The 17,854-nt window shown below is 39.8% G+C and overlaps 1 protein-coding gene across 1 annotated transcript in view; it reads right to left on the reverse strand.

Moving 5' to 3' along the window:
• Nucleotides 1–17,854, reverse strand: part of LOC111188759 (protein unc-13 homolog B) — a 59,791-nt gene that overhangs the window by 21,883 nt on the left and 20,054 nt on the right. Inside the window, exons 7-20 of the mRNA XM_049470275.1 lie at nt 16,694–16,768; nt 15,491–15,710; nt 14,447–14,674; nt 12,107–12,248; nt 10,030–10,199; nt 9,337–9,452; nt 8,577–8,734; nt 7,443–7,593; nt 6,015–6,083; nt 5,835–5,924; nt 4,614–4,754; nt 4,288–4,496; nt 3,401–3,486; nt 834–960 (exon numbers count right to left, since the gene is read on the reverse strand). Coding sequence (XP_049326232.1) covers nt 834–960; nt 3,401–3,486; nt 4,288–4,496; nt 4,614–4,754; nt 5,835–5,924; nt 6,015–6,083; nt 7,443–7,593; nt 8,577–8,734; nt 9,337–9,452; nt 10,030–10,199; nt 12,107–12,248; nt 14,447–14,674; nt 15,491–15,710; nt 16,694–16,768 — 1,982 coding nt within the window. The remainder of the gene's footprint in view (nt 1–833; nt 961–3,400; nt 3,487–4,287; nt 4,497–4,613; nt 4,755–5,834; nt 5,925–6,014; nt 6,084–7,442; nt 7,594–8,576; nt 8,735–9,336; nt 9,453–10,029; nt 10,200–12,106; nt 12,249–14,446; nt 14,675–15,490; nt 15,711–16,693; nt 16,769–17,854) is intronic.

Raw genomic sequence — 17,854 nt, forward strand, 5'->3', positions numbered from 1 at the left:
TTGGTAACAGAAAACACAGGAGCTCCACTGACTGATTAAAACCCTGACAACAGTCACCAGTCATACGTTCATCACTATCTTGGCAACGCAGCGGCGCCGCACGTACACCCCCACGTATTACACACGAATAAAATTGCTAAATTGCAAAAAAATAGCAATCTGCCAAAGTCAGAGCGCATCTGGCTCCTAAAGAGAATGGAAAGTGACACGTTGATTGGTTTATTTCACATTAATAAGAGAATTAGTACATACATTTTATGTATTTTGAGCTGCACAAGGTGTACTTTCCCCATCGTTACGATAGCAAAAACACTCTGACACACCCTAAATCAAACTGTGCTGTTGTTCATATATCGATCGATAAAATGAGGTCCTTTAAGTGTTACCAATAACTGTTTACTGCACATTTACTGTATAATAAACTTCAGCTGTAGCCAAACCATTACAGTATATTAACATAAACTAGGTCCTGCATCTACCGGCAGCTCTGACCCGTTATATACGACACCAAGACTAACGATACAGCAGATTCTTTAAGTCCTGTAAGGTGTGAGTGGGCTCATGATCCTGTCCCTGGTGTGTGTTTATGTATTAAACACACCTACTGCTTTTCTATTGGCTATAGAGCATCTCAGAAATGCTGTAAACCTAAACTTTACATGAACCAGTGTGGATAAGATTTGATAAGATTTCTGCAAAATAAATTCTTGTTTCTGGAAGTCCAGAATTGAATCTTCCAGCCTCAGTGGGGCTGAGAAAGAGTGTGTGTGTGTGTGTATGTGTGTAAATGAGTGTGTGTGGGTGTACGAGTGTGTGGGTGTACTGATACTTACGCTGGATACTCTGGCACAGTGTCAGAGAAGGTCGGCAGGTCTTTAACGTATTCATTGTAGAGCCACTTCACTTTAAAATGAAGGTTCATGTAGTCCGCACTCTTACACAGCCTGTGCTTCTCATGTTCTACACAAACAAACAAACAAACAAACAAACAAACAAGTACTATAATTAGTACAATTACTACAATTAGTATACCGTTTAAACCATAGCTACGATGCATCCTTATCCTATAATGCTAACAGCACAGTGCTGGAAGGGTGAAGGCTATTACTGTCTTCCTCTGAGACAAACTGAAGCTCAACACGCTTGGAGAAAAACACTAAATGCTATTTACTCAACATCAGCTAACAGACAGCTCTGCTGGATAGCATTGCCCACAGACTAAGCCTGCTGCTAACCCCAGCTAGCACTGCTGGAGCAGCATTAGCATTAGCCGCTAACTGCGCTAAGCGTTAGCTCTTTCGCCGTTTACTTTACTTTAGCTTAGCTTTACTTAACTTAGCTATCCGGTGTGCCTTATAGTGCGAAAAATACGGTATTTTGAAAGAAATGTAAAGGATAAAAATAGCTTGCACATCATTTTAAATGGTTGTCTTTTTTCAAAATTGAAAAACTGAAGTTATGTAAGAACTAAAAATCGTAATTGAGAATCGCCTATATATATATATATATATATATATATATATATATATTTATTTATTTATTTTTATTATTATTATTTTTTTTACAGTATCGCATAGCCCTGGAGGAAGGGTAATCCCAGTTGTGAGGATAATCCACAGTTACACTGATGTATGGCTGTGGCATCTCTGAGGACTGAACCTGAAGTAAGCTTTGTGTTCCAAATAAGAAAAGAACATCATCATCAGATCCAGGGTTTCCAGCCCCGGAGTTGTATCTCAAACTCAACCAACATACACTTTTACACTCACACACACACACACACACTGCTTACCAGCATAAAACTGAAGCCTGCGGATATGGAATGTGGGAGGGGCTGTGGTGACAGACAAGATAATAATGGTAAAAGAAAAATAGCAGAGAAGATGAGAAGAGAATGAGAAGAAATAATGAAAGAAACTCCAGCAACAGAGGAAACAGCAGAAAACACTGGAAGCCAAAAGCTGCTTCTGCTTTACTGCTAAAACTAAACACCAGGGATCTGTGGTCAAAAACGGACGACCACTGAAGATCTAAAATCTTTAGATGATCTACGGTCTCTTAATCCTAATGTACAACAGCAGGGTGGAGCTACTCGAAAGGGGTTTCTGATAAAGTGGCCAGGAAAAGCAAACTACTTCGACTACTCCTACAGCTTTCTAGAACTACGGTGCTGCTCATTATACTGTAATAACAGAGTGAGGTATAAAGAAATTAATGGATGAATAAAAGAATTAAATATCTTTTGCTGGAGGATTTTACTGATCACTATGCTTATCGGATCAGTGGTGGATCAGTGGTTAATGCTCATGTTTATTGATCACAGGGTCGTGGGTTTAATACCCAGATCCTCCAAGCTGCCACCATTAAATAAAGCCTTAACATTCTCAGCTCCAGGGGGCGCCATAGCATGACGAGTATAATGCCAATAGAGAAATACATTTTCTTATAAAAGCAATATTATATGTTGACATATAAATAATATATGTTTGATTTTAGATGAGTAACAGTACACAAAATTATTAAATACCTAGGTTGTTAAAAAAATAATCAAAACATACCCTAATTACCCTAATACTCCACATGCTATTTTAACCTGTACTATAATTAGTTAAACAGTTGCTCTTAAGGTTTTACATCAAACACTGCTTTATAAAGAGGCATTTAGCTCACACAGGATTACATGGCCTTAAATTAAAATGATAAGTATCGCGTGAAAGGTCCAAATGCTATAATAGTGCTACAGGTTCAGTCTTAAGTAAGCTAACAGATTAGTAAATTGACAATCACCCCCTACACTGGGTTTAACAAGACGTCTACACTTTATTTTATGACTTTTCGGCTTGTAGGACTTTTTGTCCTACATATATTTGTAATATTTGTATTTTTGTATATTTGTATTATTTTTAATAAATATTACAAAATATAGCCTGTTAGCCTGCAAGCTAGCAATACCAGGCCTCTCGTTTAACAGAAGGATCCACTTAGAATTCACTTATGGAACAAATAAATGATTTACTGAAAATGAATAAACAAACTTACTGGCAAAGAAAGAGAGAATAAGATTATATAATATATATTAATATAATTCTGTAATTTAAACACATTCCCATCCATTCATTTGTTTAGTTTAGCCTCACTCTGCTGTGACCCCAAACGACCGTATGATATGTTACCGTTCTTCCAACGTCTACGATCAACACAGTCAAGCACTAAGAGAGAGAGAGAGAGAGAGTGATAAAGTAGGAGATAGAGAGTGATAAAAAGAGAGAGAGAAAGAAAGAGGGGATATGGAGGGACAGACAGATGGGTGAATATTATGAAACAGATCCAAACAGTTGGAAAGAGCTGCTCAAAACACATTTTCCATTCATATAAACACACTCTCTCTTCTCTTCAGTACCTTCCATAGCGTACTTCATATCCTGAGCAAACAGCGTCCACATGACCTCCGCACTGACCTTCCCCACATTCAGCTCCTGAGAGAACCTACACACACACACACACACACACACGGGTTAAACTCTAACATTTACAACAAGTGCACATTTAAAGAATATATCTACACTGATGGGCGTGGTGTTCTGGAAATGAGGTGTGTTCAGGTACATTTCTGGAGTTTTGCTTGTTTATCTTGGTAACAGAAAACACAGGAGCTCCACTGACTGAATACAACCTAGACAGACGCCAACAGTCAGACGTTCATCGCTATCTCGGTAACACAGGCACCGTGCCGAGCCGAGCGTACACCCCCACTTATTACACACACATGAACACACGGCAGCACAAACCTAACTTTTACATCAACAATAAACAGAATAGTAAATTAAAATAACATTGCTGTTCCCGTAAATGAGCTGCTGGAGCTCCTTCACAGCGTCAACCAGCAGCTCAGTTTCCTCTGCTGAGAAGAGTTTGTTGAACACGTCCAGGTAGCTGCACCGTTACAATAGCAATCCACCAAAGTCTGAGCTCACCTGATCTACTCTTAAAGAGAAGATAGAGAGATAGATAGATAGATAGATACTTTATTGATCCCCGAGGGGAAATTCTAGAATGATGAGCAAGAGACACTCTGATTGGTTTATTTCATGTTACAGCAAAAATTAACCACACCCATAATTCATTAAGAGAATTTGTTTATTTTGAGGCGCTCAAAGTGTACTTTTCCTAACGTTACGATAGTGAAGACGGATGACAGCTCGCCTATACATCACTACAATAGTGCTTGTGAGTCTGTGTGTGTGAGTCTGTGTGTCTGTGTGTGTGTGTGTAAGTGTGTGTACTCACTGGTTTATAATAGGTGTGTATGCGAGTTTATCCTCCTCTATGATGGACACTATGAGTGTGATAAGTTTGGGCCAGAAGTCCAGGTTGTTGAAGCTTGGCCCCGCCTCCTCCGGAGGAGCGCTCTCCTCCTCCTTGGCCTTCTCTTCCTCCCCCTCTCCTTCTTCTCCTTCTTCTCCTTCCTCTCCCTCCTTTTTTTCCTTTGGCTTTTCCTGTGAAACAGAGACAGTAAAAGAAAGGGACAGAGAGTTCACTGATGAAGTTTTAATAAGCTGAATCTGATGAATCGTTAAAATAAACGAGTGTGAACTCTGCTATTGTGAACTCACGGCTTCCACGGCGGGGGTGAACTGCCTGCTGTAGAGCTCCTGGCAGTTGTTGAAGATGTACTCGTACGTGGAGTTGAGGCAGGCCTTCACACAGTCCCTCACCACGTGCGCCGCACGAGGAGGAGCCTGCAGTTCCTGCACCTGAACACAGGGGGCAGCACACAATTAATAAAATTAAAAGAATATTACTGCTGAGGTAAATGTATGATTAGAATAGCTCTGCTAAAGTAAATATATGATTATAATAGCACTGCTAAAATAAACGTATGATTAAAATATCAATGCTGAGGTAGATTTCTGATTAAAATATCAATGCTGAAGTCAGTGTATTATTAGAAAAGCATTGCTGATGTGAAGGTATGATTCATCAAGCACTGCTAAGGTAAATATATATGATTAAAATAGCACTGCTAAGGTAAACATATATGATTAAAATAGCACTGCTGAAGTCAATGTATTATTAGAAAAGTATTGCTGAGGTGAAGGTATTATTAGAAAAGCACTGCTTGAGGTCAACGTATTATTAGAAAAGCACTGCTGAGGTGAAGGTGTGATTAGAAAAGCACTGCTAGGGTAAATGTATGATTAGAATAGTACTACTGAGGTAAATATGTGATTTGAACACCACTGCTAAGTTAAATTTGTGATTAGAACAGCAGTGCTGATATAAATGTATGATTAGAATAGTACTGCTAAAGTAAATGTATGATTAGAATAGCACTGCTGATGTAAATGTATGATTAGAATAGTACTACTAAAGTAAATGTAGGAATAGAATAGCACTGCTGAGGTAAATGTATGATTAGAATAGTACTACTAAAGTAAATGTAGAATTAAAATAGCACTACTGAGGTAAATGTATGATTAGAATAGTACTACTAAAGTAAATATATGATTAGAATAGCATGGCCAAGGTAAATATATGACTAAAACAGCACTGCTTAGATACATTTTTTGATTATAATAGCACTGCTGAAATAAATGTATGGTTAGAAAAGCTGAGGTAAATGTAATGTGCTTTGTTGGGATGTATTGTGGGATATTAATAATTTAAAAAGTGGTCAATAAATATTTTTAACTGGTAGTTTTGTAATTGTTATTTTTATTTTTTCTGTTAAAAAATACGTTTAGGCAATTTAACTTATTTATAATGTTAAAAAAAATGGAAAAACATGTTTAGAAATGCAATCTAGCGTTAAATGTGAGATGAGTGTTTGTTACCTTCATCCTGAAGAAGGCGATGCTGGTCAGCAGGTCCACGGTGGATTTCAGATCAGAGAGGCGGGGTTTACTGCTGGCTGGGAAGTTATTCTGAGAGAAACAGCAGCATTAATACTCTATACTGATCTGATTACAGTCTGATATCTCAGGATCTCAGTCCGTGTGATCAGTGAGACTCACTCTGTAGGTGGAGAGGTCAATCCGCAGGGAGTTATGGAGCTGATCCAGCAGCCTGATGAAGCGTTCTCTCTGTAACAAGACGATCAGATATAGCAGGACAATCCTGTTAATAACCATCTAACCCTAAACCTGTTGTCAGGGTTCAAATCAGTCAGTGGCGCACCTGTGTTTTCCATTGTCAAGAAAGCAATACGCCAGAAATGTACCTGAAAACAGTGTAGATAAATAGCAGCAGAAGCACTGCTGCTATTTAAACCAGGCAGGAGGAAGGAGTGAATATACAGTGTTGGTTGGTGTGGGTGTAAAATAGTAAGAGGTAAGATAGAACCCCAAGTGTATAATCTCCAGGGGAAACATGGAGCCTGGAGTAAACGGTGTCTACAAATGAAAAGTGCAGTGACCCTGAGCCGACCTGAATCACACACTGAGCATCAGTCCTGTCAGAACTCAGGATCCGAGCGCTCAGAGATCTCAGAGAGTCAGGAGGAGAAAGAGCTGCTGTGTGAAGCTGAGTCTGGGTGTAGGAGGATCAGCAGATCAGGGTCGTCCCTCTGAGACACAATACTACACATTACATCACTTCCTCTGAGACAGACAGCGCTCACAACCAGGATAAAACAACACAGACCCTCACAAGGTTACACACACACACACTCTCACACACACACACTCTGCCCACGGCTCTGCACTGTAACTGCTGTGTAGATTAATCAGATCAGACAGTTTTTTTGTAAAGTGAGTTTTCAAAAAGTCGCAGCACAACATTGATGTTCTTCATAGAGCAACAACTGCATCACCACTCTCTCTCTCAGATCTTTACTGAACAGGAAACACTGACACTGTGGACTTTTACTAAAGCAGAGTCTACAAAATGTTAGTTTGTTAAGGTCTAGTGGAAGCTAATTTCCACACAATACTCAAATAAATACTCTGCAATAAGCTAGAGGGATGAATGATGAATGATGATTCATGGTGCTGGAATTGTGAAAGAGTGATTCAGGGAGCATGAGATCTTTTTTTTTGGTGACTCATTGGGATGGAAAGTTGAACCTTGACTGAACTCTTTTTGTGTGAGCTGCGATGGTGCTACGTTCATTGCTATCTTGGCAACTAGGCGTGTGCCCTATCGTATCGTACGCGATTATATCGTCAACATTTTTGACTATGGTGAACGATATTATACCCTGAAATATGGTTCCATCCCTAATTATCACATCAGCATTCTACTTTTTTACTGTTTTTAACGAAAGAAAAATTCTCATTCTCATGTTCTCATTTCCCATTCTATATCTACTAGAGACAGATTATATCTGTCCAGTATCATTTATTTTACTTTAATTCTGATTATATGGAGATATATGGAGTGCATTATTATAAGTATCTTGTATTTTTTTAATATAAGAAAAAGATGTGTGTGGTGTTTTTTACCCCGAAGTTGGAGGCGGCGAAGCGGTCGCTGGCGGAGACGCTGGTGGCTGAGGTCGGGTGGGCGAAGAAAGCGTTAATATTGGCCAGCAGAGTGCTCATCACCGCGGGAACTCCAGAGAGCATGTACTTAGACGAGAGACACGCAAAGTGCCTACAGACAGAGAGAGAGAGAGAGAGAGAGAGAGAGAGAGACAGACAGAGAGAGAGAGAGACAGAGAGAGACAGAGAGAGAGAAAGAGAGAGAGAGAGATACAGAGAGTGAGAGAGACTTCAGCTACTGTGGCTATACATTTCTATATTCTAAACACCCCAACATTTAATATAATCTTTATTATACCAGTTTATTCCCATAAAGGACAGAGATACACACACACTCACACACACACTTACACACACTGACAAACACACATTCACACACACACACACACACAAAGAAAAAGTCAGATCAGATCAATTTATTATTCATTTATGCAATAAAAAGGTGGTAATGAGCTCAATAGTTCAGCAGTTCAGTGAAAAGAAGCCCCTCTCTAAAGAGACTAAACACCCGGTACACTCTGCACACACACACTTACTGACACACACACACACACACACACTTACTGACACAAACACACACACACACAGAGCGAGAGGCTTTTAAGTGCTTACTGCTTTAACGCTGGTGACATGAACAGTTTATTTCCCCTCTAAATTAAAAGCGAGGGTCTAATCTCTGATTTAAGGTTGAAATGTTTAACAACTGAAGAACACTGTTCACTATAGTAAACTAGTGAACTTCAGTGCACTAAACTCCACTCCAGTGTTTAATACTTCAGTGCACTAATCTATAGCGTACTAATCTCCACTGTAGTACACTTTAGGGTACTAAGCTCTAGTGAGCTAACTTCCAGTGCACTAAACTTGACTGTACTAAACTACACTCAGTGTATAATACTTTAGTGCACTTATCTCCACTGTAGTAAACGTAATTCCTAGTGCACTAAACTGGAGTGTACTAAACTTTAGTGCACTAATCTCCAGTAGCCTAATTAAGTGTGTATATTTTATGCAGTCAGAAAGGGCCTACACACACATCTTTTACATGGACCTTACCATTGTAAAAATTAACACACACACACACACAGTCCTTACGTCATGGCCTGGTAGATGGACTCTATGCCATAACGCATAGCAAACTCATCCACAATCTCCTGCTCAGCTTCATCAAAATACACCTTCCAGGCATCGTCGCCACGGGCAACCGGCAGCTTCACCATCCCATCAACATCTATCAGATAGTGGAAGACATTCTACACAGAGAGAGAGAGAGAGAGTCATAGAGAGAGAGACAGATATACAGAGAGACAGAGAGAGGTGCCAATATATAGTATACAGATATAGCTCTGAATAAGGGTGTGTGGGAGTTCTCTTTAATGTGTAAAAATGTCCCGAAAACCAGAGAACAACTAACATATATTTCACTCTCACAGAATATATTTATATATATATATATATATATATATATATATATATATATATATATATATATATATATATATATATATATATATATATATATATATATATATTTATATACACAGCACATTGTCACAAAAAACGTGTACCTCCATCCTTCACTGCAGTTCTTTTACTTTTTGACATAATATGAATCTGGCAGACATTATTCACACTGTGACTGGATTGATAGAAATGGTCCAAAAACACTTAAATAAAAAATAAAATCTTTTACATTGACTTTCAATTTAATTTAACTTAAGAAGGTTATTTTCCTTCTCCTATAATGTAAAAAAAAAGATCAATGTTTTAGCATGAAAACAATACTATACACATATATAATATATAATATGATAAATTAAAGGCATTTTTATTAATAAAAACAGTGTGTGTGTACCTCGTGTAGGCAGGTGTACTGTACGTGATATGGAGCCACTTTTTCTTCTCCTTTAATCTCCACACTGATCTGCAGCCTGAGAGCTCCAGATACAGCGGACTTATCCGTGCGCTTCTCTGTGAACACACACACACACACACACGCACACATTCAGAAACTGATTCTTAATGTAAACACAAGTTTAGCGATACTCAATTATACAACATTATTTCTTTGAAAATCTTTGTGTGTCTTTGCTATCATAACGACAGGAAAAGTACACCTTGTGCAGCTCGGAATGTGCAAAAGTCGTACTAATTCTCTTAATTAATCATGGGTGTGGTTCATTTTGGGCGTGACGTGAAATAATAAACCAATAAGAGTGGCTCTTGCTCATCATTCTCTTTAAGAGTAGATCAGGTGAGCTCTGTCTTTGGTGGATTGCTATTTTAACGGTGCAGCTACCTGGACGTGTCCAACAAACTCTTCTCAGCAGAGGAAACTGAGCTGCTGGTTGACGCTGTGAAGGAGCTCCAGCAGCTCATTTACGGGAACAGCAATGTTATTTTATTTACTATTCTGTTTATTGTTGATGTAGAAGTTGGGTTTGTGCTTGTGTGTGTTTATATGTGTGTAACAAATGTTGCCAAGGTAGCAATGAACGTCTGAATGTTGACTGTTGTCAGGGTTTTATTCAGTCAGTGGAGCACACACCGAGGTTGTACCAGACGTCCATCTCTCCGCTGAGGGTTCGGACCTCGATGATGCTCTGACCCAGAAAATCGTCCGATTCCCTCTTCAGCCTCTGCTTCACTCTCGACTTTATATCATCATCCTCATCCCAAACCCGCACCTTTATACGATCCGATGAGTTATGGCACTCACTGGAGACAACACAGAGAGAGAAGACAGTTAGGATTAAATAGTATTATTATTGTTTTTTATTAATACTGAAGATAATTATTTTAATAACAGACTTCCCTGTGTTTTTGGTCTCCTCGTGTGCTCCCCAGTAATTTTCCATTCACATGTCTAATTTGTAGCTCTGCCCCCTCGTTACCTGTTTCCCCAGGTGTTCGTAGTTTCGTGTGTATGTTTCCTGTGTGTATATAGCCCTGGTGTTTCAGTCTGTGTTTGTCGGTCTTTGCTCTAACCCCTGTTGTTTTGTCGTTTCTGCGTTTATCTCATTTATAGCCCGATTTCTTAGCTCCTGGTTTGTTTCTTTGTTTATTGGTTTATCTATTTAATAAATATCCTCTTTTACCTGCACTTACGTCCTCCTCCACCTCTCCTTGCCTGCAAAACCCTGACCTATGCATTACATAAAAAGCTTTCATGTTTCATGAAAAGCATAATTATAACTGGAATAGAAAATATAAAAAATATATATATTTTTTATCGGATAATAATAATAATCAAAATATAATGAATAAAATCATAAAATTTGCTCTTTCGTGAACTTTATTTTTAAATCCGTATTTTCATGAATACAAATCAAATCAAACAGTTAATGATCTCCAAACCTTCAGTTTCGTTATGTTTGTCTAGTTTTTACACCTTTATTTTCAAACCTGCAGAATTTGGGTTTAATTCCTGATTGATTGTTACTGATCTGGAATTATTATTAAGTGGAGTAGAGAGAAAACAGGAGCTTCTCCAAAAGTCCTGAAGGAGATTTCAGTATGGCGTCACATCAATACCACAAAATTACAGTCACAAAAATACCAGGTGAAAAAAATGAACCAGTGTGTTTTAAAATTTTATGTGTGTAAATTAACTTCTCGCGAGCACAAATGTGAAACTCACAAGCACAAAAAAAAGGGAATCGTGTACGCTGAACAGAATATCTCTCTCCTGGGTCCATCACAAACCCTGGAGATATCAGCCAATAGCGTTCGCTGAGGGAGGTGACCCTGGCCCCGCCCCCAAACTGTCAAAACCACCCCTTTCATAACACTCAGTCGAGCAAAAACAAAAGCTGCAGGTAATTCACACAGTGCGCGAGGAGAACTGTGAATTCAAGAAAGAAAAATAAACACTCAAGAGGAGAAAAATGAAATTTGAGAGAGATATTCTGTTCAGCGCGCACACAATAACCTTTTTTTGTTTGTGAGTTTCATATTTACGCTCACGAGAAGTTCATTTACACACACAAAAGGTTAAAACACGCTGGTTAATTTATTTCACCTTGTATTTTTTCACTCCCCGACTTTTGACATTGATGTGACTCCATATTTCAGAGCCCTCAAATTTTCAGAATGTAAATAAGTTATTTTACTGCAGAGAAAAGGTTTTTTTTTATCACCTACACCTGTTGCCTGTATACAGGACAATGCATTTTAGGAGGTTAATAATTTTGTAATTATGTATAAAGTCAGATTGTTATATACAGAGAAAGAGCAGCAGAAATGAAACAGGAATGAAGAGCAGGATTTGGTGAAGTGTTTATTATTGAGGCGTTTCTGCAGGTGGTCAACAACAGCCGGCGGCCGTGTTTGACCTGGACTGATGGAAAAAGCTATTGAAAACACTTCAATCAGAGCGAGCAGAAACAGCAGGGCTGAGATTGCCCCGGCACGCTTATATAATCCGGGTTAGAACTGCAGTTTCACTCTGAGAACACCTCAACTTAACCTTTCTACCTGCTGAAATCAGAATTAAACCATTTTAACAGTGAGGAAATTAACTCTATAATGCTCTATAATGCTCATATGATCCACACGCTCATTCTGACAGACTGTAATACACTAGAGGAAGTGTAGGGGCGCTCTATAATGCTCTATAAACTCACAAGTTGAAAGTCTCCTCCCAGACTGGGTTGAGGTTCCCGTAGATGGTCTTGGTTCTCTTCTTGGTCTTTCCCACCTGAACCGTCACATACGGGTCACTGGAGCCGGTCCGGTCTTTAGCCTGAAGACCCTGAGCACTGAGCACTGACCACACACACACACACACACACACACAAACACACACACACACACACACACACACAGTTATATCATGTTTACAGTCTTAAAATTAAAGTGTAATGTAGACGGTTCCACATTACATACAGTAATTGATGCTAATGTTAGCCTATACACTGATTAGTCACAAAATTAAAAACGGTTCTATTTTTGCTATCGTAACGTCGAGAAAAGTACACCATGCGCGGCTAGTTCATAATCATGGGTGTGGTTAATCAGAGTGTCTCTTGCTCATCGTTCGCTTTAAGAGTAGATCAGGTGAGCTCTGACTTTGGTGGATTGCTATTTTAACGGTGCAGCTACCTGGACGTGTTCAACAAACTCTTCTCAGCAGAGGAAACTGAGCAGCTGGTTGACGCTGTGAAGGAGCTCCAGCAGCTCATTTATGGGAACAGCAATGTTATTTTATTTACTATTCTGTTTATTGTTGATGTAAAAGTTGGGTTTGTGCTGCTGTGTGTGTAAAGTGTTGACAAGATAATGATGAACGTCTGACTGTTGACTGTTGTCAGGGTTTTAATAAGTCAATGGAGCTCCTCTGTTTTCTGTTACCAGGATAAACAAGCAAAACTCCAGAAATGTACCTGAACACACCTCATTTCCAGAACACCACGCCCATCAGTGTACATATATTCAGAAGATCTGCTGCTGTTTAAACCAGGAAATAGGCTGTTGGCGAGGTGTAAGATATGGGCCCTAAATCCTCCATCCTCTGTAAGATCTCACTGATTGTAAGCGGATTTTTTTTATAATATTATGAACGTTTAAAACGTACAGAATGTATCGTGGTCATGGTTTTCGTATCTGACAGCGCTTTCTCTCCTGCAGTGAGCGTTAAATGATCTCACGCTGAGCTTTTATCACCGCGTCCACACTGCCGCTACAACACTGGTCCACTAATGTAGCTGTGATTGTCCTGCGCAGTGATTACGGCTTTGTTTGAGCTGATGATTCAGACACTGATTCTATAGATAATAGCAGATTTTCAGACAGATGTGTGAAAGTAAGAGCTCTTCCCTGCGGATTAAAAACGCTGAGAGGATTGTTTTGTGTTTTTCTAGTGTAAAAAGCGTTCAATTCATCAATAAAACACTCCAGGCTGCGCGTTCCTCAGAGCCAAATACGCCCGTATTAAAGTGAATGTGTGAATATAGCAGCAGCATTTAAGGTGGAACTGAAAGTTTAAAGAACTCAGCTTTTAAGGTGCAGTTTATGCATCATTAGTAACTAGCAGTAGGAACAGGGGTGTCGCCATGTTTTCCTTCTAAATTCAGCAGGACCTGTAAAGGTAAGTTAAGTAAACAAAACTGTAATTCTTAAAAAATATTTTAAACGAGTCAAACACCTAAATCGAGTGCTGAATGTTAATCTACACTAATTTCTCTCCTGAAAACTGTTTATTTGGGTGAGTAAAGTGCTTCAGTTTATTTACAGCAAGCTTAGATTTACAGATTTCCACTAAAGCTGAAGCATTAGCGGCTAACCAGTAGCAGTTAGCAGCTAATGCCACCCGACAGCGCTACGCTGTGAAACTCTGAGTGTTCCGGTAAGCCAGTGTGAAATTAGCTAGCGGTTCACCCCAGTGAATTAGCCCCCCATTAATGTGACTGTGTGAATATAGCGCGTTTAAGGCAGCATTTAAGGTGGAACTGAAACTTTCAAGAACTCTGCTTTTTATTTGAAAGAAACTTTAATTTTTTTAAGGTGGAATGGAAAAGTTAGGGAGTTTAATAGTGTTCTGGTTTATTTGGGGGAGTTTAAACAAGTATTAGACAATGTAAAAGTACAGGTATGTGTTTGATTTTTTACTTTACTTACTTACTTTACTGGCTATATATTATTAATAAATCCAACCTTGAGAAGAAAGATCACAGGTTTATCTGACTGCTGCTCCCACAGTTTCAGTTCCCTCTAATTGAATCTTTTTTCAGCTTTTCATGGGTTTAAGGATAATTTTTCTTCATCCTCTGATTGATATGGGACACCACTAACTTGACGTAAAGTGGAACGTTAACTGGAGGGGCACTATGCAGCATGTGTAATAAGTGTATACAGAGTGTGATGATTCTGCTGGTAATGATGGTGACCGGCGGTGTCTGGCTAGAATTGTCCGCGTCATTAGACAATCACATCCACGCTCAATGCAGGAAGGTCTGGTCCAGTACCTGTGATGGAGATCTTGGCGGACCATTTGGAGGTTCCGTCCAGCACGGTCTGTTTGATGGTCTTCATCTGCTGGGCGTGGTGGAGTTTGGTGATGTTGAAGATGGATCTGATCAGCTCGAAGATCTCGGGTTTGTTCCTTTCGCGGATCTTCATCCGGTCCTTCATGGCTGAGATGATGTGCTGAGTTCGATCTTCAGCTCCGGTTTTACTGCTCTTCTCCGCCGCTCCTGAACACAGTTATTTAATAAAATCACATTAAAGGACTCAGAACATCAGAACATCAGAGACACAGTTTAGTGCTCACTCATTTAGTGAGTTCAGGACAGTTTGATTATCTCTTTGTTCCAATGTATCTGATTCTCGTAAATCTTATAAATTAAAAAAAAAATCTAGTTTTTGTTTTTAACTAAGCTTTATTTGTTAATTTTATACAGGGATTGAGATTGTGGAGTCAATCCAGGCATTTCTTTAAAAATCAAGTTTAAGCTTCTATAACTACACTGCAGTTCCTAGGTGGCTGTCAAGGTGTTGCTGTGGTATCCGTGCTGGTTGTTATATTGTTTCTAAGTGGTTGCTAAGGTGCTGCTAGGTGGTTGCTATGGTGTCCATTGTGGTTGCTATGGTGTTGCTAATTGATGGTATGATTGGGGTCGATCCAGACATTTCTTTATGGTTCAGGTTTAGGTTTCCATAACAAACTAGACTGCAGTTCCTGCAGAAACTGCTAAGTGGTTGGTAAGTTGTTGCCAGGTATTTGCTAAGTTGTTGCTAGGAGGTTGCTAAGGTGTTGATATGGATTCTACGTGGCTTCTAGGTGGTTGCAAAGTTGTTGGTAGGTGGTTGTTCATGTGTTGCTAGGTGGTTGCTATGGTGTCCATTGAAGTTGCTAAGATGTTGCTATGCTTTCCGTGTTGGTCGCTATGTGTTTTTATGTGACTGCTAAGTTGTTGCTAGGTGATTGCTAAGTTGTTGTCAGGTGGTTGCTATGGTGTCCATTGTGGTTGCCACGGTGTTGCTAAATGGCTGCGTGAATTCAGTCTCACTCTGCAGGCAGTCGGCGTTCAGCAGGTCCTGGCACTTCTCGTGGCACTTCACCCCGCACTCGGAGCAGCGCATGCCCTGCCGGGCGATGCCCCACAGCAGCCCCTCACACTCGTAGCAGTAGGTGGGCGTGGTCGCCGTCCACACCTCGAAGTGATGAGGCGTGGTGCAGGAGATGGGGTAGATCAGAGCCTGCAGGGTCTTCTTATACACATGACCCTTCTACAACACAGAGAGAGAGAAAGAGAGGGAGAGAGAGAGAGAGAGAGAGAGAGAGAGAGAGACAGACAGATAGAGAGGTCAGTTTAAGATGAGGTAGGTGTTGAGGGGGATGCAGAAAAAATAACAGATTTAATAAGAGTGCATATCTGGCAACGAGTCTTCAGATTTTCCCCAGAGACTAATTATCTTATGTAGTACAGTGCACGCCTTACACACAGACTTACACACACACACAAACACACTCTTACACCCCTTTATTGATATTATCTAACTTAAAGGGGACATGAAACACTTCAAGCATTTAGTTTAATTCACAAGATGTATTTTCACTCTAACAAATCTGATAAGTTAAACAGTTGTCAGTGAAGCGGAATTAAAATAAAAAGTAAGCTAAATGTCATTTTCTTAAGTAAGGGCAGCGCCATCTTGTCCCAGCGCTGAAAGTGACGTCACGAGGTTGGTTCTCGAACGCCTCTCTACTATAATCTATGAGTCTACCGTAAATTAATTCCTCAATAGATAATAAAATCCAAACCAAAACTCAATGCAGAGCGGGGGGCACTTTTGTATTGCCCCTGGGTGTAGTAATACTGGGAGTAGTGAAATTTAATAGGGTGAGGAATGAGAAATATTTACTTTCACTTTCATACCTCGCCTCGGACAGCGGGGGCTCGCGGCGCTGAAGCGCGAGAATCCTCCGGTTAGCTGCAATGCTAGGAGTTAGTGGCGAGCACTTTCTAGACCAGGACTATGTGAAGGAGAGGGGGTTGAGCCTCGTTCTACCTCACTCAACCTCACTCTACCTCCAGCCTTATTACATCTCATAAGCACATAACTCATCACGTATTGCTGCTTGTGGATTATGCGCTTCGAATCTGTTGTTATTCACAATGTTTTCGCAGCTCTTTAAGTGTTTTCATCGTAAAAACTCTTTAAGATAAAAATATAATTTATCTTACAGCCCTGGTTCTTAAATAACTTACCAGCTCCTCGTCTTTAAGTGAAGAACGAGACTGCAGAGCGTACGAGAGCCCGGCCTTTCTGGACTGAACCAGACACTTCAGAGAGAGAGAGAGAGAGAGAGAGAGAGAGAAGTTAGTCATGTCTTCAGGCAAAACAAGCTCAGAAAAGACTAAAAGTTACATGAAATTAAAATTAGTTGCTGTGTGTTTTGCACTGGTCAGCAGAAAATACAACACAGCAAATAAAGCATTAAAATAAAATTCAGTTTCTCAGTGTTTGTGTACTCTATAGACCGCAGGTTCACAGATAGATAGATAGTTTATTTTATTTGTTATGGAGCTGCTGAGTCACGGTGGGGTCTTTGGTGTGGGTTCGGATATTTGCTGGTGTGTTTGGGAGCACAAAGACGATACACACTCCACATCTGAGTCACGGATCAGCGGGTCGGTAAGTGTGGGAGAGATGGAGGAGATTTATCCTGAAGCAGGAGTCTCATCTTCACTCACTGTATCTCCTCAAACCCTCTCTCACCACCTCTCTCCAGAACTCAGAGCTGAATGAATGGAGATCAGCAGCTGCTCCTGAGGACCTCTATCACTTTCACACTCATCCTCACATCCTCCATAAAACAGCCAATTATATAACGCTAATCTCACCATCACTTCAGATCAAAATGTTGGGTATAAGGGATCCACATGGTCCAGAGGATTAAGGCACCGTGAATCACTGGCAGAGAATCACTGGTTTTGAATTCTGGATCATGCTCCTTTACTCTCAGCAGCTGGAGTCTGAGCGAGCATGATTGTGATGCTGGTGATTACAGGCATCTGTGAGCTAATGTATTAGAGCTGGGGATCCACCGCTTTCCTGTGAGCGCACTATTATTCTCCTAGTGATGCTACATTAAAAGCACTTGGATAAACCTGGATAAAGCAGAGCCCCCCTTTATACAACGATGGAGGGAAATGGTAAAGGATGTGTATTTAATGGAAAACATTACTGCAAACCTATAATTAAAAACAGACATTTTTCTGTATTATATTTTTTCTGTTAACATGCATGTACTGTGTGTATTTTTTATTTAATTGTACTGTGTATTATGTTTTAATCTTAGATAAAGTTGCTTTTTTCTTACTTATCTTCTTTGAGGAACTGTATAAGGACTTTGGAGGGGATGCAAA

The sequence above is a fragment of the Astyanax mexicanus genome, chromosome 22, assembly GCF_023375975.1.
Source record: "Astyanax mexicanus isolate ESR-SI-001 chromosome 22, AstMex3_surface, whole genome shotgun sequence".
In the NCBI taxonomy this organism is placed as follows: domain Eukaryota; kingdom Metazoa; phylum Chordata; class Actinopteri; order Characiformes; family Acestrorhamphidae; genus Astyanax; species Astyanax mexicanus.